Source organism: Electrona antarctica (genome assembly GCF_951216825.1).
Source record: "Electrona antarctica genome assembly, chromosome: 6".
In the NCBI taxonomy this organism is placed as follows: domain Eukaryota; kingdom Metazoa; phylum Chordata; class Actinopteri; order Myctophiformes; family Myctophidae; genus Electrona; species Electrona antarctica.
The window spans coordinates 40,723,963-40,751,742 of record NC_136811.1 but is presented as its reverse complement, the minus strand read 5'-3'; the positions used below and the strand labels follow the sequence as shown (position 1 = coordinate 40,751,742).

The 27,780-nt window shown below is 43.6% G+C and overlaps 1 protein-coding gene across 4 annotated transcripts in view; it reads left to right on the top strand.

Moving 5' to 3' along the window:
- Window positions 1–1,447: 1,447 nt before the first annotated feature.
- The window catches only part of arhgef1 (Rho guanine nucleotide exchange factor (GEF) 1), a 61,472-nt gene continuing 35,139 nt past the window's right edge, over window positions 1,448–27,780 (top strand). For 3 of the 4 annotated variants that reach the window (XM_079503270.1, XM_079503272.1, XM_079503269.1), the window contains exons 1-6: window positions 1,448–1,833; window positions 19,394–19,455; window positions 23,951–24,133; window positions 24,933–25,031; window positions 26,546–26,588; window positions 26,840–26,942. In XM_079503270.1, coding sequence (XP_079359396.1) covers window positions 19,432–19,455; window positions 23,951–24,133; window positions 24,933–25,031; window positions 26,546–26,588; window positions 26,840–26,942 — 452 coding nt within the window. In that variant the 5' untranslated portion in view covers window positions 1,448–1,833; window positions 19,394–19,431. The remainder of the gene's footprint in view (window positions 1,834–19,393; window positions 19,456–23,950; window positions 24,134–24,932; window positions 25,032–26,545; window positions 26,589–26,839; window positions 26,943–27,780) is intronic. The other variant, XM_079503271.1, reaches the window with a different exon arrangement.

Sequence of the window (27,780 nt, the reverse complement as noted above, 5' to 3'; positions counted from 1 at the left end):
AGTGACATAATACTAATAACATTATATATATTCTGTAGGCCTATTTAAAATACAGAAAATCAGAAAGTATCTTCATACAAGCCTACATATCATTTTTTTCTGTCCCAACCAAATACAACTTACAAATTGCTTTCCTCAATCTGTATTTATACAATCTGTCACCCATTAGAGCTCTGGACCCATTATTACATTATCAGGCTTTATTCCTAATAATCACAACGAACGAACAAGACGAAGTCATACCTTTATTGTCCACATGGTGGCGCAGTGAAGACGGTGTGTGCAGCAGTGTGTGGACGCGATGCTGCTACCTCGAGGACTTGAGGAGGGAACAGAACAAAGTTTAATTTAAGCTCTGCAAACATTGGCAATGGTTTAGGTACACTGGCAGGCAAACAGATGCGAGTAGTGTTGTGTGTACTCGGTGTAATTTGAAGACGGACGTTAGCCCAGTAGATGAAATGAAACTGACTGTGTGGAGAGAGGAACCAACCAACCAACCTGATCTGATACTGTGAATTTGATTTGACAAACCGCAGACTTGGCGCTATGTTGTCTAGGAAATTATATCGGATACTGGCCATAATAGGCTAAATGATAATTAGTCACAGCAGTAAGTGCACACATCACATGCACATATTCGTTATTGTCTGACAATATGTAGGTCCACAACTCAGACATAAACCATCCAGAAGACTATGTTCGACTGTAGGCACTGCAGGCAGGGAATGAAGTTTAAGTAGCCTACCGTAAGTATTTCACTGTCACATTATAGTTTAATACTTTGCAGATTTAGATCATTATATACAAAACACTGCTGAAATGATGATACATTATGTAAGGTACAGGCCTACTCAGCATCACATAGGGTCAATTGAACCAGCCCCATATCTCCCTCTTTGCAGCTGTAACATTAGTCATGCACACATTAATACATTAATATTACTCAATCTAAATCTGATTGTTATATGGGCTATTCTGCATAATATTAATGATAACTTTGCAAGTTTGGCTTCTAAAAGAGTTCCTTCGTAAAAGTCAAAACTACAATAGTCTAGGCTATTTGAAATAGCTAACAGTCACTGTAGGTCTATATGTTTTTTCCCCCTTTTTACCTCCTATGATGATTTCCTGTTTTGACTATATAGTTGTGTATATTCGTACGTCTCTAAATGGCTTGATGAATTGAAAATGGTGGGCCCTATTGTAAACAAGTGTAATGCTTTATGGTGTCGTCCACTCACAGTTAACAGTTTTTTGTATTGAGTTGAAATGTACAGTAAAACTGTCAATCAATCAATCAATCAATCAATCAATCAATCAGTCAATCAATCAATGTGTTTGCGAAAATAAAAACTTTTAAAAAAAGGGGGGGAAAGTGTCTGCCCACCACTCTATGCTCTTTAAACGAGGGGACTGAATTCAGTGTAACACAGTGCGGAAACAACCCATTTAGGACCTTTTTTTTCTCCCCCTTTTTTTCTCTTGACAGCCCGACAGGAAGACCGAGGCGGAAAGTTACAATATAACCAGTTTTACAACCCGTTCGTTTCGAGCTTCGTTTCGTTGTGGGTCCATTTATCTCCATTGGCAAAAAGAACAACATGCGCCATTGCGTGCCGTTGTTTTAATCAGTGCTCCGCGAATTCGACAGACCGAAGAAAGAAAAAAACAGAACAAACTAAAAAAACAACAACATATTTATATATCTATATATGGGGGTTGTTCTTTCTGGATTCAGTACTTCCGTGTGCAATGTTTTTTCCACTGACACACGGCAACTTTGTAACAGGAAACCTTAACTAGACGTTTGTCCGTCATTTGTCTCTTCAGGTGAGTAACGTTGCTCTCTCTCTTTCTCTCTCTTTTAATGTTTATGCGAGTGATGGACACGTATGTTTTGGGATATTTGTCAAAATATATCTATTTTAAAGGGGATGGTATTTGCTACTAGGGAGATTTTTGTTATCCCTCTCCTGTCTCCTCCAGCTGTTGGCTGCTTCTTACGTGTGGTGATGCCGAAAATCGCCGATCTGCAAGCTCACAATGGGTCGCGTCCGTGAAGCGTTGAGAGCTTGTAGATCGGCTACTTTTCTGTGAGCGTATTTAGTTAGTAGCCTAGACCAGAGCAGACGGTGGCTGGAGGAATGTTGTGTTTGGCTGCAGAAGAACACGTCGTGAGTTCTGTCTGGTCTAAAGGCACAAAAAACGGCTGATTCGGAGTTTTCGGACTAAAACAAAACTCTGCTGGAATGGAATGTCACTTTACATGCTTGCTGGAGGGCCTGTCAGTCACAATTAGCACATTTCTTTTGGATCCTTATGGCTTATGGGTCATTATCGGTGCAGCAGTGCATAAAGACTGCATTCCTTAACTTCAACTTGGGTGTCCTACCCGGGATTCGAACCCGTGCCCTCTCTCCCATCCATCCGGACCCCATGTTGAGAACCAGTGCTTCAAACTTTACTGCCTCCATCCCCTACCTCCCTTCCTCCCGAACTCCTCAAATAATCATGAACTGGGGGACCCCCCCCCCCCCCCATCACCACCTTGACAAGCACTTGGAATTGTACGAGTTGAGGCATAACATTTTGTTTGACTCAGTTCCACAGATCTATTTTTGCAATTCTTGCCTCTTCCTGAGGTAACATATAATTTGGCTGATGTTTGACCTTTTTTGTAGTAGTATGCTGTTGGCTACTTTTTACATAGTAATGGTGTTATTAGTTTTTATTTTTTCATTTTAGAGGTATTAAAAAAAGTATTCAATTGTCACTTAGAAATGTGCAGATACCCTGTGTATACACATACATGTTGGTTTGTTTACTGTTTTGAGCGAGAAAACAATGTTGCACATTCAGCTAATCATCTGGGGACCCCCCTCAAAATAATTTGGGGAGCCCCAGTTTGGGAACCATTGCCCTAGTCTAGTCACCCTAGGTTGTGTGTACAATCCAGCTGATTTGGACTCAAAACATAACTTGGCTGGAGTGGAATGTGATACATTCTTGTTGAAGAGCCACTGAGTCAGTCAGTCAGTCATCCTGCAGAAACATCAAATCACCATAACTTGGGGAAAAAGCTTTGAATTAGGTGACATCACTCAGTTTCATCACAATAGGATATTTGTGCATCATTATCAAGCAGATAATGTCTTGATAGTGTTGTTTTCTCTTACATAATTCAGCCAAGTAGGCTAGCTTGTTTGGCTTTATTTTAATTGAGAATAGCAGGGTAGTGCAAGAGCAAACGATGGGGAGAAAGACAGATTCTGGAACACTGTTGCATATATATTTTTTCTTAATATGTCTAGAATAGAAATCAACTTAAAGTCTTAATTCACTTCATAGTATGTTGCTCAAGTATACTATACTTAGTCATTTACTACTATAAAGTATAGTAAATTTAGTAAAAAAATATTACTGTCGTAGCAAAAATAGCCGATCTATCTAGCAATGCGCCGCGTTTTGAGCTTGTAGATCGGCTATTTTTGCTATATTTGAATTGAAATCCTGAATATTTTTTGGCTATTTTTGAATTGGAATCCTGAAAAGTAACATTTTTATTTAATTTCAATAATATATCAATGTTCGGATATTAACCTGGGGGCCACATTAAGTGACGGTGGGGGCCGCATGTGGCCCCCGGGCCACCAGTTGCCCATGTATACATTACACTGTTGGTTTCAGACACAGAGCTATTTTTCACTACCATTCCCTCTGTTCATATTATGGATCTATAGGAGGGAGCACGTCCCAACTTTTTAAACTTTTTTCTTTTGCTGTGCTTATTTATTTCAGCTTTGTACAGCTCAGGTAATGTCTCAAAGACCCAGCGCGTTCACGTATAGCGAATAAGCAATCCCAGAATGCACTCTTTCCAACCCGGAAGAACGCCTCATGCGCTGGGTGAGCAACTCAATGCAAGTGGATGAGAGGAGAAATCTGGTGATGTCTCTATTATATATAACTCTATGAGAGGAGACCATAACAACAGCTATGGATGGCTACACTTCCTGGTTAGTCACAAGGTTCATTAAAAAAGGTTAGGAAGCGAAGACCGTACGGTGGACTCCATGTTGCTCCCTGGAAGGAAAGAAACATGCGCAATTGAGACCAAGGAAGCTGAATGCGGAAGTGTTGGCTGCATATAGCCCATTGCGCATGTTTCTTTCCTTCCAGGGAGCAACATGGAGTCCACCGTACCGTACCGTCTTCGCTTCATAACCTTATTTAATTAACCTTGGTTAGTCAGAGGGCTGCTCTTCTTCTTTGGTTTTCACAGATTTCTCTGGCACTGGTGCCACGTTTTCCCTAGAGGGCTAAGCATGTATTGTGTTTTAAGTAGTGTGGACACTCGATCTTCCTTTATCTCTTTTTATTTGTCAACATTGTGTTTATTTCTCAACCTGATAGCATAGCAGGATGCTCCACAATTTAATTTGAGAGAGTCTGTGAAACCCCCCCCCCCACCACGAATCATTAATCAAATATGGAGTTTGGGGTCAGTGCAGCTCAATAATTAGGGTGTACATATAATTGATTATCCATATTTTTCCCCCACTGCCTGTCAGCACTGTTCTTTGCAGAATGACCTAATAAGTAAGCCGACAGATTGTAGGTTAATTGAAATGGGGGATCTTTCTGTTTTGTGGCTTTAATCAACTGACTAGAGTATGATGGACTCGAATTGAGTAATATTGAGTCTGAGTCTGCCTGTGACAGCTAAGCAAAAAATAAATAAAATAATTTATAGTCACTGCACTGCACTATACTTAATTTTGGAAAAACTCCTCGAGAAAAGAGTTACCGTGTGGGGATCCCTGGAACATCCAGGACCCCAGGAATGCTCCCAGGGTGCCGGCGAGCCGATGACACTTACCCTGTGGGGGTCCCCAGGGGGGTCAATGTGGGGGTCCCCGGAACATCCAGACCCCCAGGAACGCACCCAGGGCTCGTACTGTAGTGTACTCTGTGACACTTTACCCTGTGCTGTACTCTACTGGCCACTTTAGGTGTTCCAGCTGTCCGTGCTCGGACACAGAGACAGACACACATACCGGTACATACACAGGGACACACACACAGCTGCGTAATGGAGCGGAGGCACCGCTCAAAAAGAAGCTGTAAAAGCAACAGTATGGGTTTGCGTGTGCTAGCATGACCTCATGTTTTCATTAGACACTCAACTTCTCCAAAGAACAACGACAACTCTATTGGTTACCATAGCAGCAAGTCATCTTATTTGGTTCTCTGTAGCTTCTAGGCCTACCGGTATGTGGAATTAATAGCCTACAAGCACGAGTTGTGTAGAGCTATCCCCGTACAATCCTCTTAATAAGTAGCAACCTTTATTAGAGTCATTGATTATTAAATACTGTGCCGTGTCTGTTAAGGGCAGTAGGTGATGGCAGTTTGAACAGTTGGAACCAGAGCATTGTGTGACATGACAGCCAGCCATGGAAGGCAAGTCAACCTGGTGGTACTCAGTCAGCCAGTCGTCCACTTCACCACAGAGGCCCGATGTGTATCAGATCTTGCCACTTCCTGTCTCGCTCCGTTGGACTAGGCCGGGGAACACCCCACAGCACTGAGCACTTGTCATCCTCTCCCTCTTTCTCCCTCAGTTTCTCTAGCCCTCGCTTTGTCGCTCACTCTCTCGTCCTACTCTCTCACCCTTTTTTGCAAGTGGAGGCTTGTCTCGAGCCCGAAGGCTACCGTCTCTTCCTTTTTAAAAGGAATGTTGGCTATTTAATCAGAGGTGCCTCTCCCTGCCTGTCTCTCTTCTCTCTCACCCCCCTCTCTCTCTCACTATTGTTGCAGGCCTACATAAACTCACACATGCATCCTACAGTATCTGCCAGGGGCTAGGGGCAATAGAGTTGATCAGTCACATAGGGTAACAGTACTCGTTACCCTATGTGAGGTCTACCGATTACAGCATTTCATGACACTCAACCGTGGAACGGCCTCGGGGGTGCCCCACAGAACCCTGAAGCTGGCTTCCAGCGAAACTAATAATTTACTGTAGTTAGGCCTGGACTTCAAAGGGAGCGCAGGTATTCTTGTCTGGCTGCAGTTCGATTGACGCGCAGGCAGCAGATAATGAGAGACAGAGCAGAGAGGGCTAGTCTTCTATCTGCTGCTGCTCCAGAAACCATGTTTGTTCCTTTGTTGCATAACATGAATGTATTGTGGTAATCCCTGCCTTTTGTGAAACGTGACACCTTGAAAGGTGTGTTTGTTTTGTTTTTAACCGCAGTTGCCTCACATGCATCACAGGAAAGTTGGGAAACCAAATTTGTGATCATGTAAAACACACGCGCGCGCGCGCACACACACACACACCCCCCACATCAGTATTGCCGGCACTCTACTAATAGTGTAATGAGATTAAGCTTTACATTTTAGGTGTTATTGTCTGGGAGTAACATTGTCTATTCAGAGTTAAAATTAATTAACACTCAGCATTTTGCTTTGGATGATATCGGGTACGGTTTCTTGCTCAAGGAAATTTTTTTCCAACACATGGCTGTTGATGGGCCTGTTGTGTATCTGTCATGGGACCTTTGACCTTTTTTCTGTAACTCAGATCAGTGGTCCAAAACGCTGCCTCATGACAAACTCAAGTTGGCAAACTGCTTTCCGACTGTTGTTTCTTATCAGGAGATACCGTTTGGATTACACACTACAGGCTATATGCAAACTAAAGTTTTACTTTGAATAGATCAACAACAAAAGAAAGTCTGTTTATATATATATATATATTTTGCCACAAGCGTAATGAACCGCCCATTAACGTATTATATCACTCTCTTGGTGCAGGCAGGCTTGTGTATACTTATGTGTGCATGTCTGCAGACCTAGCGTACTGTTCACACTGTACAATACATGCATGTGTGCTCTGTGCAGACCTATACACTGTTCCCATTCCCTGACATTGTTGAGTGCATTCATGTGGCAAATGGAGAGTTGGAATCAGCTCCCTTACAGGGCAATGTTTTTTCCGCCTTAAGCTAGCTCACAGGTATTCCAGTTTTAACAGACGAAGATCAGTGTGTTCAGCTACTGAGCTATGGCGGCTTTCTCCATCGTTCAAGACTGACATGAACCAGTAGCTTGCTGCAATATTGGACACTCCAATCTACTACTACCTTTATTTTTTGACCAGATAGAAAATTGTGTTCATCTGGCTGCCTACAATTTTGTAGTCTCCGATTAGGTAGCTAGATTGAAAGCCAACAGCAGTGTTGAAGTTGAAAATCTGTGGGCTACAAGGTCATAGTCTCCTGCTTGGGGGGGAAACGAAACGCAGTAATGCACCCCCTGGGCACTGTTAGTACGAGTTTGGTATGGTTTAATTTTTTTGAAAGAGTCTGATGCACACCTCAAAAGCTTGGTGACAGGTGCGTAGGAGTTTACATGTGTTTGCTGAGGTTGAATTCATTTTACTTAAAGGATATATCTGTCATCATAGCTCCTTTATATCTAATACAGAGCCACGAGCCTTGATGGTTTGGCTCACACGTTATACCTGTACATGAGGCTTTAGTATGGTTACGTTTAGAAATGGGGTTAGTGTGGTTTAATTAATACATTTTAGGTGACGTCTTAGTGCAACAGACTTGAGTTACACTTTTAATCTTTTTTCAAGTCGAGCTTCAGTTCTGTTTACCGTTTAAAATATAACTACCACAACAATTAGAGATACTACTGTCAACATGAATTGATATTTAAAGCACCATACCGGTGTTATTGCATGTTTAGGCAGGCCACTGAATACAATTTGCAGACAGTACCTGAAATGAATGAAAACCATTAGATTCTTGGAATGTCAAGAAAACTGGAAATTGTCAGCATTAAAGTATACAGTCACTATAAGTCATGTAGACTTATAGTGAACTAAACATTCAAAAACATATGTTCCTTTTTGTAAACATTTTAGATTAACTTAATGGCCCAATACCAAATATTACCTAAAACATTAAAATACCTAGTCTAGAAATTGAAACCCACTCTCTTTAAGATGTCATGACCATAATGGAAATAATATCCCCGGTGAATAATGCTATGACGGTGCTTTTGTGTGTGATGTGATATCAAATTAAATCAATTATATAATTAATTGCACTATGATTTGGAAATTGCTGTAGTTGATATTGCGATTTTGATTATTGTTCAGCCTTGATAGTAAATCTAAGCTTAGACGTGGGTTTGAGGTCGTTTAATACATTTTAGTTAAGGTTAGACACTGTTAGTATGGTTAAATTTAGACATTGATTTAGTGTGGTTGATGGTAGGGTAAAAATCTTGGGAGGGCCTTCATAGCATGCCCAGTGGATGCATTTACTATTACCCCGACTGCTTACAATGTGGAGAGTGGAAATGTGTGTGTGTTTGCATTTGTCTGTATGAGCGACATTTAACGCGTATATGTCATATGACTGTGTGTGGACTTGCATGTGTCGGAGAAGTGTGTGCACCGCACAGTGACATCCTCAGACACTGAATGACCTCTTCACTGGTCAGAATAATTAAGCCTCAGTATTTGAATGTGCACGGGCATACCCCTGGCCTATACCCATACCACCAGCACAGCCCAAGAGTGCGTCTCCTTGTTGTAAACAGGTAGGACATGGAAAGAGCTGCTTCCATCCATCCGTCCGCCCAAGCATGAGTCAGACGGGTGGCTGGAGAACAGAAGGGAGCAAGTGAGACGGGATGTAGACCGAGGGAAAGGAGTTGAGAATGAGCTCTTTCATTCGAGGGGTCAGGGTGGAAAAAGCAAGGCCAGGCAGCGGAGTCCATGTTTACTCTTGGAGAATTGGAGGGTGGGGCGTGGAGTGCGTGTAGGGTTAACAATCAGATATATGTGTGAAAGTATAGTGTGATCGTAAATTAATTGTTTTCTCATAAAAGGAGTATCTTATATCTGTTTTGAGTATCATGAATGTCTTAATGCCCATTACCACATCTGTTTTAACGTGAGCACTACAGCAGTTAACAGTTATCACTCCTGAGATTTTGATACAGGCCTAGAGTCTGACATGGCTTATAAGAATGTTGAGTACAATCTGGAGTGCTTTGGGATAAAAATAAGGCTGTGAATTGATGCTTTATTAATAGGCCTAGCCTGTGAAGAATGTTGCATATCTGGATTGCAGGCGTGTTGCACGGTTGTCAACGTTGATCGAGGTGTGTGCATGCTTGTGCTTTATTTATTTGCCAAAATTGCCATGTACGTTTGCGTGTCCACAGGCGTATTCCTACAAAGCCCAGATTCTGGGCAGGCTACACGCTTCCAGAACCTTTTCAGCCTTAACTGGGTATAACTGGTTTGCATGGTTGAATTTATAATCTGCAAATTTGTTGGACACGCGCATAGATAGAACACATGCTTAGCTGAACGAGAAGCACTTCACTCTGTCCCAAATGCTAATCAAAGGCCTCTCTGTGTTTGGCAATTATCCCTCTGCACACATGCATGCGTACGTACACACACACACACACACACACACACACACACACTTACAGTACATATGGAAACGATTAGGCCAAGCTGGAGGTTTGACTGCGAGCTGCCAATCCATGCCAGTTGATTGGCCCATGCCTATCAAATGTTTCCATGAGGCCGTTGACCTCTACGTGGGGACAGAGGGAGACGGGGGTGGGTGGGAGAGAACGAGAGATTGGAGAGAGGTCACTGATGGGATAGAAAGACAGACGGGGGGGGGGAAATAGGATGTATGTATTGGTGGTGGTGATGGCAGGGGGAGGGGGGGACTCTGGAGATGCCAATGGACTTTGGCAGAAGAGGGCAGTGTTTTTTGGCCATAAGCATTAGGGAAAACAGACTGAGAGATGTTAGATATAGAGAACAAAAGCAGTGGGTTCAGTTAAGAACTACATGGAGTTATGGAATAGGAGCTTGTTACTCATGCAGCCTTGTTAAGGCAGAAGGCTTATCCTGTGGTTGGAAGATGTGGGCTCTGAGACTGGAGGCTAACAACAAGGGGCATGGGTGGGGATGGGGTTGGACTAGGGTGAGGTGAGGGCTGGGCAATGGGCATGGGGAAATTCACCATCATTATGAAGTGCTGTGGTACAAATTACCTACTTGTCTGCTCTCCCGAAACCGTATAATAAAACAAAACCTTGAGGGTTCTCCTTGTTTGAAACTTCCCCTCAGAGGAGCTGTGGAAAGTGGTAGTGGTTAAGACCTGAACAAACTCTTTAAAGAAAGAGTGGTTAGCCTGCTCGCCTCAGCATTCTTTTATTAGCCAGATTAGTCTGTAAGCAGAGAGCGAGAAGACATAGGGGAGACCCAGGGAGGGAAGGCCACGTTGGGATTTTAGCCCAGGCCACCAAGTTTGTGCTGAGCTGTCGGCAACAGGGGGTCTTAACTGATTCCGTTAATTTACGACACTTGCAGTCTCTTTCGAAAGTGGAAGAGCGTGCCACACATGGCAATATGACCAATATGCTCACTTTAGACTTCTTAAGTTCTAACTGAGCAGGGGGTGGGGACAAATGCAAAAGTGTGTGTGTGTGTGTGTGTGTGTGTGTGTGTGTGTGTGTGTGTGTGTGTGTGTGTGTGTGTGTGTGTGTGTGTGTGTGTGTGTGTGTGTGTGTGTGTGTGTGTGTGTGTGTGTGTGTGTGTGTGTGTGTGTGTGTGTGTGTGTGTGTGTGTGTGTGTGTGTGTGTGTGTGTGTGTGTGTGTGTGTGTGTGTGTGTGTGTGCGCAATGAAAGACCTGCCTCTGTTTTACCTACTCTATTGGGCGTAATCTTATTTTAGCCGCTACGTAATGGTCGTTAAATTAAATTGTGTCCTGTCTATGAATGCCCTGGCTGTGTTGGAGGAGTGATCGGACAAACGGTGCTTATTTGAGCTGAAGGTAGCAATGGAAGGAGAGAGTGACAAGAGAGAGGAGACAAAAAATATTGAAAACGTTTAATTATTTTTGAAAAGATGAAACGAGTCCAAATAGGGATTTTGAAAATAAAGATGAGGTTGTTGTGGAACGGGGCTGAAAGGGTATTTATATGCTCACTCTCTAGTCGCTCTCATTCTCTAACCTTTTGCTCCATGCACACATCATGTGAACACCTCCCTTCATACATACCACATGTTCCTTCTTCCCGACACTTTATGTGCACAAATCTGTTCTTTTCTCTCAAACCATTCACGGCATTGCTACTTGCTAAAGGGTCAAAGGTCAGCCAGTGCAGTTTGTTTTACTGATGTCTGTGAAGCTATATGATGTTTGCTATCAGTTTCACAGGGGACGTCTTCAGGCTATGTTTACACTCACACACTGTGGTGTTCTACTACTGTCCATCTTCAAACAGAATGATATTTTATACTTTGAATTGACTAGTTTTGTGTGTGTGTGTGTGTGTGTGTGTGTGTGTGTGTGTGTGTGTGTGTGTGTGTGTGTGTGTGTGTGTGTGTGTGTGTGTGTGTGTGTGTGTGTGTGTGTGTGTGTGTGTGTGTGTGTGTGTGTGTGTGTGTGTGTGTGTGTGCAATATATCTTTCACTGTGATTAAAAACACAAGATAATTGTGTTGTGGACAATTTCCATTGTTGGAAAAATATCAAGTGATTCAATATATCTGTCATGTTTTGTGGAAGGAAGAAAAAGTATGCGCATCTCCCTCACACTGTTATATTTAAGTGGGAGTAGCTATTAGCTAATGTGTGCGTCTAGCCAGACACCGCCCCTCACCTCATAAAACGGCCTATTTTACCTTCATGTGTAAATTAATGCGTCTGAAAGGCCAACAGACCCGATTCCTCTGACATTTTCCAGTGTTCAAATGAGAAAGCAGCTTGTGTCACTATGTACCAGTGTCTCTTTCCAAGAAAGCGTTTAGGGCCAGGGTTTGGCAATTGGTGCGTCTACTTCTGTAGGCCATTATTGTTTGACAGAAAAGGGCCACAGAGCACAGAGTTTGCTAAACCGGGTACAAAGTAGTATTGTTTGACTCTGACACAATGCCAGTTGGACTTCATTTTCATTAAGGATAGGAAAATGCTGATATTTTGTTTATTTATCCTTCATTGTCTCCACCAGGCCGAAGGCATGGGGAGAGAGTATGTTTTGCACTCCGTGTGTGTGTGTGTGTGTGTGTGCGTGTGCGTGTGCGCGTCCGTCCGTCCGTTAACAGCTAATCTCTGCCACCGTTGGCCCGATCCATGCCAAACTTTGCACACACACTCCCTGGATGCCAACGACGAACCTCTGCCCCAAATATTCCTCAACGGCCTGTTATAGGGCCACCATGAGGCCGATTTAGGCAAAATGTGAGGCAAAACACATTTCTGTAGATTACTCGTGCACATTTTATCCATACATCACACAATTCGGTATACACTATCTCCATAGTCATGTGATCAACACGGATCTGCACCATTTCCCATCTTCCATCCTGATTGGCTAAAATTGGCTTCCAAAGCTCACATGATTGGTCCGTTTCGAACAAAATGCCACAAATCACAAACAGTGTGCAATTTCCGTGAAATTATACACACACATTTCCACATTTCCCCCAAATCAACCTCACGGTGGCACTATAACAGGCCAATTCCTGTTTTTAGCTATAACTGCATCGATCTGTGTACAACTTATGTATGCGCACTCCCTAGAGGCCATGGAAAAACATTGTCCCTGCATCCCTCCACATCTGCCGGTTATAGCGCCACCATGAGGCGGCTTTCTGCAAAACACATTGATTATGTTAGTCGCACAGATTTCATCCAAATCTCACGCAAATACACATGATCTCTGTAGTCATGTGATCAAGACGAGTCTGTTGGATTTCTCAGATTCTACACTGATTGGCTAAGATTGCCTTCCAGTTTTCAGGAGTGGCCCGTTTCGTTCAAAATGCTGCACATGTCCTGCTCATCCAGAATTCTATCCTCAGACAAAATGAAAATTGTTGCAAAAAAATGAACAAACAAAAAAACATGTTTATATTATTTACGTTGTTTTTTTGCACTCTGTCCGTCTGTATGTCTGTGAGATTTGTAAACAAAACAAGTTCAGATTTACTATGCATTTACAACGCGACCAATTGGACCATCACATGTGAAAGTTTGGATATCAGGATTTATATACATTATACTGAGAATGATTACATTTACTGTCTGAAGCTCAAGTAATGTTATGCAAAGCAGCGAGGTAGAGGGCTTTTGATCTAGGTGTTGGACAGAGTCAACTCGCGTTGACGACTCTCACGGGCACGCACGCACAGGCACGCATGTGCACGTTGGGGGCGTGTGTGTGCAGCTTCAGAACTAGCGAGACGGGTATTGCTGCAGCATGCTCTTGGATAAGGTTCGACAATAGCTGATCTACAAACTCACAGTGCGTTGCATGGCAAGCCTTTTGATCGGTTAATTCAAAGAAAAAACAATCGTGACAATTTGTCTCGTATGGGGGACCCTGGCACAGCATATGTACCCATGCACACAAGCATGTGTTTGCATTATTTTGCAGTACACACATGTGCGCACATCATGCCACATCATTCCAGTTATATAACCTGTCTGTGTGGCCAGGCATACAGTTTACAGCTGTATTGAACCTAGGGTGACACACACACACACACACACACACACACACACACACACACACACACATTTTATAGACAGAGGGCCTCTGCGGCTGTTTTCAGAGGTGTCAGCCATGCTAGCTGCAGACCATTTTGGTCCCGGTTGGCGTACGTCCCCCGTCTGCTTTGTGTTTGCTACAATGGAAGCATATATACATATACTGTAGGTCACAATAGGGCTGCACAGTCCACTGTTGTACACCGGTGTACAGTTGTAACTTTAGTTGCCACCACAGTGAATGATTCTATAGTAGTAGCCCACGTGGATTTAACATTTGGCATATTAGCAGTTGTTAACAAGTTTAATTATGTTCAGAACACCTGTAAAAAAAAAAAAAAGATGCACAACATACAATAAAATATCATTTCCATCACCGCCTTACAGTAATGATGCAGCCCTAGGCTGTAGCCTTTGAGATGCAGATCTGTACTTGCTAACTTGTTTCCGGATACTTTAATGCTTGGTAGACATTTATTTCCACACTTTCTCACACCCCTTTTTTCCATTGCCTGGTTTCTCTTTCTTTCCACTGGTATTGCCTCTTTCTTCATTTCCTGCTGCCCTCATTTTATTTCATTTCTCCTACACTCTCGCTCCACGCCCCCTACCCCCCCCCCCCCCTCTCCCTTCTAGGCCCCTTCCTTCTTTTTCTTTTCTGTTTAGGCTATAGGGGTTTATATAGACTAGTGTCAGCAGGCAAACCCAAGTTAAGATTGCAGGCTTTCTTTCTATGCAGGTTTGTGTGTGTGTGTGGGGGTGTGGTTATGTGTGTGTGTGTGTGCAGGCGGTTTGGAAAGTCTATAAAAAAAATGGAATATTAGTTTGGTCATTTCCAAGAATGTTCCCTGAACAAAAAAGTTTCTTGGATTCCACAAAAGTCTGGAAATGAAAGTGTCAAAATATTGCCATTCATTCCAGAAATGTGTTTCCAAAAATGTAGTTGGTGACCAACCAACCTAATGTGTTTGTGTCAGGATTCATGGTGGCCAAACTCACATCTGCAATTATGAAGTTATGTCTTTCTAAACTGGCCAAATAAAATACTAAATCCAATAAAAGAATAAGGTATATAAAATAAAAATAAACTTTATGATGGATGGTGTGCTTAGAGGGTACAGAATATTTTATGCATACCTTTTTATTTTTTTTATTGTGTTCATCTCCAGTTAGACATTTTCGTACCTAAATTAATCTGATGTTATTATATCCAAGAACAAGTGGTACAGGTGAAAGATTCCATAACTCCATCCCTGACCCACCGTAGCTCGGAGTGTGCGTGGTGGGTTTTGTGGTAAAACGCTTATTTTGATCTCATTATTTTTTATTTTGTATACATGTCTTTCATAATGTCGCATAACTCCCAAATGGGCTACCATAGTGGCCGATTTACCGCAAAACCCACCCCGCATACTCAGAGCTGCGGTGGGCACAAGACAAAACCCACCCCGCATACTCAGAGCTGCGGTGGGCACAAGACAAATTACAAGACATACTCAGAGCTGCGGTGGGCACAAGACAAATTACAAGACATACTCAGAGCTGCGGTGGGCACAAGACAAATTACAAGACATACTCAGAGCTGCGGTGGGCACAAGACAAATTACAAGACATACTCAGAGCTGCGGTGGGCACAAGACAAATTACAAGACATACTCAGAGCTGCGGTGGGCACAAGACAAATTACAAGACATACTCAGAGCTGCGGTGGGCACAAGACAAATTACAAGACATACTCAGAGCTGCGGTGGGCACAAGACAAATTACAAGACATACTCAGAGCTGCGGTGGGCACAAGACAAATTACAAGACATACTCAGAGCTGCGGTGGGCACAAGACAAATTACAAGACATACTCAGAGCTGCGGTGGGCACAAGACAAATTACAAGACATACTCAGAGCTGCGGTGGGCACAAGACAAATTACAAGACATACTCAGAGCTGCGGTGGGCACAAGACAAATTACAAGACATACTCAGAGCTGCGGTGGGCACAAGACAAATTACAAGACATACTCAGAGCTGCGGTGGGCACAAGACAAATTACAAGACATACTCAGAGCTGCGGTGGGCACAAGACAAATTACAAGACATACTTAGAGCTGCGGTGGGCACAAGACAAATTACAAGACATACTCAGAGCTGCGGTGGGCACAAGACAAATTACAAGACATACTCAGAGCTGCGGTGGGCACAAGACAAATTACAAGACATACTCAGAGCTGCGGTGGGCACAAGACAAATTACAAGACATACTCAGAGCTGCGGTGGGCACAAGACAAATTACAAGACATACTCAGAGCTGCGGTGGGCACAAGACAAATTACAAGACATACTCAGATCTGCGGTGGGCACAAGACAAATTACAAGACATACTCAGAGCTGCGGTGGGCACAAGACAAATTACAAGACATACTCAGAGCTGCGGTGGGCACAAGACAAATTACAAGACATACTCAGAGCTGCGGTGGGCACAAGACAAATTTCAGTGCAAAGTGACAAAGTACTATATCATATCATACCACTCTTTCTTGGAAATAATATCAAAATCCTCCTAAAGCGGTTAAGCGCCAACTTTTGAGAAAATTGTGCACTTTTTTGTAAGAAGCATGACACTTTCAGCATAGTTGGCATATGCCATAATGTTCATTTTCAGATGGGGATCATGGGGAGGGAAGTCAGATTTGGCCTCTTGGGGACCATGAGAGGTCAAATACAAAATGGCCGCTAGTCCAACTTGTGTTTGGAATCAAACACAGAACGTAAACCAAATAGGGGGTGCCTTTTCACTTGGTGATGGTGATATACTTTCGATATAACCAGATTTCAAGGAAATACATTTAGGTCGAGGCCAAGGTCAAAATGTGCCCAAAGCTTTATGCAACCAATGGAAGTGGAGTTCTCTGTTCTGCTGATTCAAACTTGGCCTGCCTTGCCCCATTTTCACAAGAGGAGACTGACACATGCTTCTGCATGTGGCAGAGGAGTAAGAATGTACTGTTGATACTGATGTGGTAGTATTGGCTTCATTCAGCAGGATAGGTTCTGATAAGCTGAGGGTTGCCTCACCTCATCCGGATGTTCATGAAATGGTTCATGACATGGTTGGCACAATGACAACCAACACAGTGTCTGACTCTCGCAGTCTTTCACACGTTCACCGGGTCTGATTCTATCTACGTTCGCTGGCAGAGGAAAGAAGACGGGTACATATGTCTGTTCCGAGTTCCGACATACTAACAGTCCGACAGGAATTAGTCCGACACCCTACCCCAAACCATAACCTAACCTCACAGGGAAGCCATAGGTAAATCTTAACTGGCAACGCACGCCGTTAGCCACAGGTGAGTTTTAACCGGCCACAGATGTGTCTTAACCGGCAACGCATGTCGGGAGCCAGGGCCCAGGGTGAGTCTTGACCGTCCATGCATGTGTCGGACTGTTGCATTCCGGACTGTTAGTATGTAGGACCAACGTATGCACCCCAAAGAAGACTACCTGGGAAACTTGGAAGTCATTCCCAGAGGTGAAGGGGTCTTTCAGTGAAGGATCAACGTTCCTGCTAGAGCGATTTGTGGTGCTCATGACCAAACCAGTTGAGTGCACGGAAGTAAATGATGCCAGGAAACAACTCTTGACTTCACACACAAGTCAAGAAAACTATTCCTCCAACCCAGGCAGCACTCGAGCATCACATCGAGGACACTTGCTACCAAGCAAGTGCACTGTTGGAACATAATTGGTCCTGGAACCAGAGATGCTTCAGAGCTATCTGACTAGAGCTGGACAAAGGAAACAACAGGGTGGCAACCATTTTGGACCACTCTCCCTGAAGCATCAAAATCGTGCCATGAATTTATCTGCTGTCGCTGCATGAAAGGGTGTGCTGGATGATGCAAAATCTGCCAAATCTGCACTCATGTACTGCACTGTGCCTCTGTTCTGGTCTTGTTTTTCTCTTTCCTGTACGCAACATAAAATATGATAATTTGTTTTTATTCCTATTGTCACAAATGCAAGTACAGTTTCACTATATTGCAGTAATCCACTGTCCAAATTAAATATATTTATTACTATGTAATTTGACCTTGATTTGATGTATGTCCTTGGGTTCTGGCAATCTCCAAAGTATCATCAAATGAATGGGCAATGTTTTTCTCTTTTTTCTTTTTCTGCAATAGTTCCAAAATGATGTGTTTGACATTTAGACCCAGTTAGTGGACCCAACTTGGATTTGACCTCTCAGAGGTCAAATCTGACTTCCCTCCCCATCTGAAAATATATGCTGCTAATCTGCACTACACAGCAGATTAGCATTTTACATTATTCAAATTGGAGAAGAGACGGCAATAAACATGATTCACATGCTGTCTTTCACATCCTCTAAGTTTCTCAGTTCTTCATTTGCTCAGTTAACTTCCTCTTTGATTCTGATTTGCTCGGTGACTTTCTGAGGCATTTGGCAGCGTGTAGGTGTCTTCCATGTGCAGAACTCTGTGCCAGGTTTCATATAACTTCACTTTCGCTTTTTTCTTTGTCCTTTTTTCATTTACCTCTCACTGTCTCTCTCTCTCTCTCTCTCTCTCTCTCTCTCTCTCTCTCTCTCACTCACACACACACTGTCTCACCGCTCTTTCTCGACCTGACTCTTGCAGATAGGTCGAACAGGAAATGGTTCTGATAGCTTCCTGAGGAAATTACACCCACTTCCTGTCTGTGTCTCCCCATTTGCCCCACCCCACTCCTCCGCTTTTTCCCCTTCTTCTTCTGTTGCTCAGGCGCCTTTAAGGGGCAGCCATCAGTGAAGGACCCCAGAGACCCTCCCTCCCTCCTCCAGTTGCTGTTAATGGGGCCTTGGTCTGATGACAGACCCAGATAAACAACAGCATAAACATGGCAAGATGTGGCCATTAGTTGCTGGGCTATTTTAGGATCATGCGTTCAGTGCTGCTGTGGCATATAGAGGACAGGACATAGGCTATTGTGGCCCGGATGGAACCAGAGAACAGTGACCTATGCTTATACAATGGATTTCTGTGGGGCCAGGTGCACCTAGAACTTGAGAATGAATGTAGCCTTTAAAAAAAAACATCTATGTTTTCAGAGGGGTCGTTTGTTTCTGTACAGCACACAAACATGACACTTGATGCTTTAAAAATGGCCGCAGTGCAGACTCGATTGTTGAACAATACAATTAAAACAATAATGACTCAGTCATAATTGCCAGCTACAGCAAGCTCTCATTTATGAACGGCTATAATCAGATTGTGTGTCTCAGCCTCTGCCTCAGCTCATGGCTTCACGTTGCGGCGCTCAGAGTATGCACTATGCAGCCAATACGGCTTCACGTTGTGGCGTTGGCGAGTATGGGTTTTATGCCGTTCAGACTATGGGTTTTATGGGTAAGTCGCCCATTGGCTTAGAGGCAGCCAATGAGAAATGTTTCCACTACGGTCACTAGTAGAGGTAGGTGAACATGTTGTCCAGCCGCTTTTCAAGCAGCTGGCAAAAATAGGCTATGTTAACGTGTGTGGACTCTGGAGTGGCTGCTCCACTTTAAAATGTTCTTTTGTGATGTTGCTGTTTTGCAATGCTTTGGATCTGAGTGAATAAAAGTGTATGAGACCAACTGTGGTGCCAGTCGGCTGCCACCATTTGACAATCACAGAGTGGCGTTGGCACCACCGAAGGATGGTCTGCATAGTTGGTCCTGGTCCCGGAATGGATTCCTCCAATTCCCACATGGCCACTTTAAAGTTATCGTGATGTCATTCCAGGAACGTGATTGACAGGTGTGGGCGCCTCCCACTGCGGCATGGACGGCGACGACTTCATAGGGGTGAGGTCATGTTCTGTCCACACTCTGGGTCTGAATCCTGCTCTCTCATTGGTCGACGTGGTGCCCAGGCCAGCACGCAATCGCTGATTGCTTACAAACGGTTTCACAATGGGGCTGGGGGCTTAACACGAAGGGTGGTGTTTGGTGTAACAGTGACTTGGTTGGTATTTTTAGACAGTATGGCCTCTGACTGACCTGGTGGAAAGATGAAATGTCACAATGTGCCACGACTTTGTCCGATGGTTTTACATCAAGAGGAAGGAAAGCGAAGGCCTATGTAGCAGGTGGTGATGTTGCCAACGCTGGTTTGCAGTACTGGGACGTGGCGCTAGTCAGCAGAGACAGGAATGTGGTTGTAGAGTCCAGTTGTCGGTGAACACACGCGCACACATACCGGCAGTTCCTGGCACTCACATACTCTGGTCACACGCGCGCACACGCACGCACACACACAAATACCACACAGACACACAAAAGCACATACGCTTGATAGCTATCATTAGATTGATGCCACCTGACACCTAGTTAGCACTGGAATGTGATGGGGTGGGGGTGGACAAGGGGGCTACAGCTGCCGACTCCCAGGAGCTGCAGGGTTGCTCCCTCCCTGCACTTCTGGCCCTCCAGGCCTTGTTATAATAGTCATTATCCTCTCCCTGAACACTAGGGGTAGAGACCATGTCCTTTGCTAAAGTCCTTTTTGTGACTTGTACCTTTCTTTCAAAACACCTCGGGTGTGAGCCAACGCTGAATGTCAGTTAGAAAGTGGAGTGACTGTTTCAGCTGCACAATTTAGCATGCAATGTCTTTGCATGTTCTCCCCGTGTCCCCTAGAGTAGGTACCCTCACAAAAAACATGCAGTAACCCTGGTCTCTAAACTGCCTCCCCCTGGCCAGCCAGGGAGCCTGATGGAGGTGAAAGGAACTGGTTTCATTAAAGTTGTTCCTTCCACGCGCTACAGCCAACCGGGGGAAACTCCCCGCTGTCAGGTGAAAAGAAGCGGCTTGGACTGATTGTATTGATGGAAGCATGAGGCCAGTCCATTGCTCTCCCCAGGTTGCCAGAGGGAGTGTAGCGGCCAGGATTACAAATAGACAATTGACACTGGGTGAAAAAAAATGGGCTACAAAAATCGTGGGATAAAACAAAAGAAAAAAAAATATGCAATGCATTTTGCCAAGACATGTAACTAAAATTGCACTGATTCATTTCAAAATAACTGTCATAGCTAAATATTCAGGACATTGAAGCAGAGAGATGATGTGCCACAAGGCTTATTTACTACTGAGATCCACCACTCTCTCTTGACTGGAACTGTGCCAATAATGCTGGAACGCACCACCACTTGTCTGCGTTGCCAACTTCCTGGGAAGGGGATGCTCCTATAGTGTATATATACACCCTCCCATCTAAGAGCCTTGTGCCGGAACAGATCTCCTCCCCCTCGTGTAGACATGGGCTGACCTCCATAATAAGCAAACTTCCCTCTAAGAATCCACAATTAACTTCCCTCTTACTATAGGCCAGCCCGTTTAAGGCTCAGAGTCAGAGTATGAACGTGCACATGCACTGAGAACAACCGAGACATTACAGTAACTGGCTTCAGCATCTCCCATAATGAGGACACGGCTATTTCCGTGTTCTCTCGGCTCACTAGCTATAACAGTGTGGAGGTTTAATGACAGGCTTTTGAAAGCCTTTTTTATGGTCGTATTTTTTTTATTCATTAAATTTTACCAGGCGCATTATTAAGAACAAAGTCTTACAGAAACGGCCTGGGGTGAGTGGGCGGGGGGTGGGGTTCTTAGGACGACGTGCAAATAATTAAAACAGATCAAAACCATTCAAAAGCTAAAACATTTCATCTTTCCACCAGAAACCGTTGTGGGGCCAGTGTCAACATAAAGCTAGTCAGTCACTATGAGCGTTATCATTGTTATGTTACTAACATCGGCTGAACGTTAGCTTGTGGTTGCTGTTGTTCTTGATAAGGTACTGTTGGTTTGTTGGGAGGGTTGGTGGTGGGGGGGTGTGTGTGTGTGTGTAGATGTGTGTGTGTGTGTGTGTGTGTGTGCAGATGTGCGCGTGCAGATGTGCAATGCATGGATACAGGCCCATCATGTGTGTCTGTTGTGTTAACCCCTCCCACGCATGTAGTTCTAACACTGGCTTGTCTCAACTCCCAGCCCACTGGTGCTGGCTATGAATGAACAACACAGTCTCTCTGTCTAGTTATTCTCTCAATGTATTTTCACTCGCACTCATTCTCTCTTTTTCCCGCCCGCCCCTCCACCTTTCTTTCCCGTTACAAGGTTTCACCTTCTTACACCATCTCCGGGCGGGGTCGACACACACACACACACACAAACACACTGAATTAAGGCTGTGATATACTGACTGTACTGTAGACACACACACACACACACACACACACACACACACACACACACACACAATCTCTCTCCTGTTCTCCAACCACAAGGTGCTTTTTCAGATAACACAATTGTACTAATTTCATACCTGGAGGAATTTGTCAAGTCGTACACATGGAGGTACACCAACACATCATGCTATTCTTATGAGAACATTCTGTTGACTTACCTTGATTTGCTTTCCTTTAGTCTTGACACAATCTGTAACCACCAAGTTAACCTTTTTTATCTATAACCTTATCCTAAAAATAACCATATGCCTGAAACTGGCGAGGTCTGGAAGTGACCAGGTCCAACTTCTGCATGTGTTCTGTTCTTTTATGGAGAGTAAAAACATTGACAAAAACACATGCACATTGCACAGTCTCTCACAGGTTTGACCAAATCGTAAATACTGCTGTATTTAAGTTCTTAGTTATTCCTCGGCCTTGTGACATGCAATGGTGAGTGTTGGGGGTCATGTGGGTTGAGGGGTGTGCGCGCGTAGTCTCGTACGTACGTACGTACGTCCGTCCGTACGTACGTACGTACGTACGAACGTACACGTATGGTATGACTGTTTCATCTGTTTGGGTGTTCCCTGGTGGCGGCTCGGGGTCTGTGTCTTTAAAAAAAACGGAATACAAGGACCGTGTTGTGTGTGTGTGTGTGTTTGGGGGAATACATGGCTCACTCCTCACCCACTTCCATCACTTCCAGCAGGAGGCCTCCACCTTGATTTCCCTGAAGCATGAACTTTTCTATTTCACAGACTTCAAAAGGGATGAGGGCGGCTTGAGCCCTGCGTATTTATGGCCTGGAATTTCTAAAACAAGCTGTCTTTGGGAGAACCTTCCTGCAAAGTGTGTTATTGAACCAAGTTGAAATAGTTTTCTGGAAAACAATCCCCAGAGGCTAAATATGGCTCAAATCCCAAGAAAGCTCAGATCGGGAAAAAAAAAAGAGAAAAAGAAAAGAAGAATAAACATTTTTGCAATGCAGGACTCGGGCCATTTCCCCTGAGTGCAAATACTTATCTCCCCTCGCTCTCTCCAAGCTACACTCCCCTGGACTCAATCTTTTAATGTGGCCTGAGAGGAAGACAACCTCCCTGCCTTTTAATGAATGCATCCAAATTATTTAGTCAAAAAACCTTTTTTGTTAAACAGGTTGAGCTTCCATTCACATTCCCAGTAATCTGATTGTTTCATTCAAGGGGATGGTGTTGGAAATTAGCCACTGCCTACCCATGTAGATGCACAATGCTTTGGATGGTGTGTTTTAAAACAAATGTTATTTATACTTTTAAAACAATTGCCCATGTAAGTCCATAAACAGAATTTGATGTCCTTTTGAATGAACACACCAACATTACATAGTGTATACTATACATACATTTGCCTTTAAAGTTACCACATAAAAGCCTATACAGGTTAAGGTGAAGATATTTGGTATAGAGGGAACAAAGGAAGGGACCGGTATAAACGTCACTCAACACAGTATATAGCGATTTAAAACAGTAGCATAGAGGTGTGTGTAGTTGAGCTGCATGCACCTGACACTTGGGCTGTCTGGTAATGGGTTTCAGCCCAAGTTTGTTATGATGTTTTCGACACCCTCTGTTGGAAGAATGTGCAGTCTGAGTGACATACCTACTACACTGGCTCAACTAACCATAAATATGTCTATGCAACTAACAAAGAAGATAGATACTACTTTGAATGCATAATCAAGAAACTGAAAATATAACGGAGCTTACAGTGAATATTCAAGTTCACAGGCCTCTTGACTAACTCAATTTACTGGTGTCCCTGCCTGCTGTTTGATGCCTCTCTACCAGCTCATAGGAATTGGACTTTAGTTCAGACTGTTGTTTGGTTCTAACTCGGTGATGGCAGGTGTCTGTCTGTGTTACTCCAGGTCAACAGATTGGGTGGTGATGGGGAATTGTGTTTTCCTTCTTTCGTTTTTGCAATTTGTTGTTGGTCGGATTTTTTGGCTTTTGTTTGCTTCTCTTTTCCTGTGGGAAATGTCAACATGTGCTTATGTGTGAAAGCTTCTCCCCCTCTTCTTTCCTGTGCAGTGGGGTCATAGCTTTAACTCAGCCATGCCCATCATCGGGGCTGAGGATGAAGACTTTGAGAATGATGTGATGATAGAGGAGCAGTGTCCGGCCTTCAACAGCATAGAGAGGCTGAAGGAACGGCCCACCCACCTGCTGGTCTTCCTGCAGCATGTCATTCTGCAGTTTGACTGTGCTCCCCTGGTGAGTACTAACCCTAACCCACTCCCGCAATGCAATAGAATCCTCTTTAACACTGGTGTCTCCAATTTGGACAGTAAAAAAAATAAAAAAATCCAAGAATATATATTACCCCCCCCCCCCCCCCCCCCCTCAAATAGCAGATCTACAAGCTCACAACACGTCACCACATGCTGCATTGTGAGCTTGTAGATTGGCTATTTTGAACATTTTGAACAGAACAATTACGTGTATGTGTGCTTAATGTCCAGTGGTGATATAAAGCATGCCCTGTCTCCTTCTGTCCTGCATGCAGACACCGTGACCCGCTCAGGTACTGTTACTATGCCCCCCCCCCCCCCCCAACCCTTTCCCTTCTCCCCCTTACCCTTGTGAGTGTTCATGTAGAAGCTAGATGTGTATCACCGTGTTAGTTACCAAGTTCCCGATGAAGGCAAAGAGCAGAAACGGTAATAAGCCAAATAAAAAAGGTCCCACCGACCATACATATAGTATTGCTGGTGGAGGTGTGGACAGACAGTAGCATTTTTATTTTTGTTGTAGATTTGTTGAAACTCATGTCCTGTACCTTTTTGGTCTTTAAAACCACACAAACTAGTTCCTGCTGTTTGTCTTTGAAGGACAGAGTATTTCTGAAATTGTGTCCACTGTTAAAAACATGTTTTAGTCCTCTGTCTAACTTGATTATTGACATTTGAAATGGTTCACAAAAGGTTCAATTCAAGCTTCAACAACCTCACCAGTTTTATTTATCCTCATTAATCTCTCTCTCTCTCTCTCTCTCTCTCTCTCTCTCTCTCAGCTGTGTTACCTCCATGCTGAGCTCTTCAAGACACACAATTCCAAAGAGACCAAGAAGTACTTTGTGGAGTTCTACGCCAACTTCCTGGACAAGGGTGCAGTAAGTACATGCAACAGAGGCAGGAAGCTCACTATTGTATCGCACCACAAGCTCTCCTAAATTGGTGAACCATGCAAATGTTCAAAGTCACTTTAATCACCAACCTACCGCAGTTCCTGCACGTGTGTAGAGATATGGAGACGTGCACTCACACAAGCACTATGGGAATTTACTATTTCATTTACTGTTTCGCCCAACAGATCGGGTAGTGAGTAGTCTGGTGGCTCAGATGAGCACAATTTATAGAGTGTGGAATAGGTGACCTTCCGATTTTCAGATAGCCTCTATCCACTCAACGATGGCTGCTCTAAGTAGACTGGATGTCTTCCTGCTATCCTAGTTAGGTTTTTTCTTAGGACTCTATTTACTTGCCTGCTTAACCCGTTTGTTGACTACGGTTCTGCTACCTCTGATCTTTACGACGTTATAAGAGCATCTGTTAAAATGCCCAAGTTGTTCATTGTCATTTCTTCACTGATCCACCTGTAGCACAATGGGACAATTCCTCTGTTATCACAGCTTAAAATAGGATTAGGGCTGTTCAACATAAACAATTATTTAATTTGCTGTACAATAGTAGATCTTAGGGTGATAAATCCCAATGGAACTGTTACCCAATCTCTCTGTGTTGTGTATTGTATTACCACACTCCTCAATTTGAGGGAGGCATGTCTGTCTGCAACATGCCTCTCTGTTATCGACTTGTTTTTTTTGGGCTGTGTGTATATATAAAAAAAAGAGAAGCCTATATTGCAGCCTTTGTGATTGGATTGTTTGGTGTTGCAATATCGGTATGGATTCAATATAATGTTTTAGCACTAGTTTGGGGTGTGTGTGTGTGTGTGTGTGTGTGAACAGCTTGTGTGTGTGTACACTTGGATGTCGGTGTGTTTGCAAAATCATTTGCCCCAACCGCTCGTTGTTTGTCTGGCCTGTTTGTTTTGGTTCTGTGTTTAGTTCATCTCTTTACCGCCGTCTTCCCTCCTGGATCTCTCTGTCTTTCACTTTCCCATCAGTCTTCTGTCTGCACACCTGCCCTGAGTCAACTCCCCAGGTCGTCTGTCTCTTAAGACGGCGCTTGACTGGTGCTGTGTGCTCCCTTCACCCCGTCTATCAGCCCCTCTCTGTCAGACCTCACCACTTCCTGTCAGGATCGTGGGAAAGTCCTTAAGTGCACGAATCATCCTCTCGGCAGTCGTCCCTTTTGTCTTTTTCCTCTATTGCTTTAGTTCTGCACGTTCTTTGACTCACAGGAAGGTGTTCTTTGTGATTGCGTGATGTCTAAAGGAGTTTTCTAATATCCGTTTTAATCTGAGGTTTTTCTTTTTCTTTCTCTCTCCCTCCTTATCAGTTGTTGGGTGGTTTTTCCTTGTATTGAAGTGACCCCTGGTGGGGATGTGCAGCCACTGCGTCTGTTGATAAGTCCACAATGAGCTAGTTGAGAAGTTATAGGTTATATAGGATAACTGTGATTTTATACAAATGTTTAAGTTCTCCGTTTGTTACTTTCACAGGTCCTCAGGGTGACTGTGCCAGCTAATACACTGTCTGAACTTGGTAAGATGTTGCCTCTCAATTGCATTAGTTTTCTTTTCTGTCTCTGTTTCTGCAGAAATTCAGAAAAAGGATGGTAAAACACAGAAAGAAATTAGTAATTTGTTTGAGGAAAGGAAAATGCATACAAAATTATATTCAAATGACTTCTTTATATTTGCCTGCTACTCAAACTTTTTTTCTCCTTTTATCCCATTGTCCACTGTCCACCATTTCCCCTTGCCATCCACCTCTCCCTCCCTCTCGCCTCCCAGAACGGACTCGTGCAGACCTCAGTGAGGAGCAGCAGAAGCAATATGCCCTGGAGATCCTGGAATACCAGGCGGCCGAAGTGGCTACGCAGCTGGAAGACTTCAGGTGAGGCACAGGGGCAAAGCTATTTAAAGGTAGACCTGTACTGTAGGTACAGGTCTAGGCAGGACATCTACGGCCTTTTTGAGTGGTGCAAACTGCAAACCACTCCAACAACTGGCTTTGTACCCGTGTACCCGTGTTTGTTCGTACCAAAAAAACGAGCATGGTTGCTATGGTTAGTATGTGACGTCAAGCAGACGTCACTGCTTTCCTGGTTCTAATGTACAGTAACTATAACAATAAATGTGTAGTTGCACCACTCAGTTCACAGGGGTGTGATTTTATTTTCCTAACCAGCAATTCCAGCTGGCAGATTCGTCGCAATGGGTGGCAAACTGCAGCTGGGAGATCCACACATTGTTTGCTGCTGTGTTGCTGTTTGATGTGTACACTCACTTCATTTTATTGACGTATCCACAGGGCACAGAGTTTCTGACTGTCAAATGTGCTGTTATCTGTTTTTGCCAGCCTGACAACCAAATTAATTAATGATTTAATAATTGATGCATCTTTTTTTCCCTCCTCAATCAGTGATTTAATTTAGACAAAATTACGGTAAAATAGAGTAATAAAATATTGGTAAAAAAAATATGGTAAACTCACATACTGTACCTGAACCCAAACATTTTGTTTATATTATATTGGGATAATAGTAAATTGCAATAAAGATGCATACGTAGGTTTTAGAGGCAGGAAACGTATGGTCCATGCACTGGTGCTGTATCACCAGGAACATCACTAAACCGATTATTCAATCAATTACTATTACCACTTATTTGAATGATTTTCTTTTGATCAACTGTAATCAATAATTTGATTTATTGTTACAACCCTTGTGGTT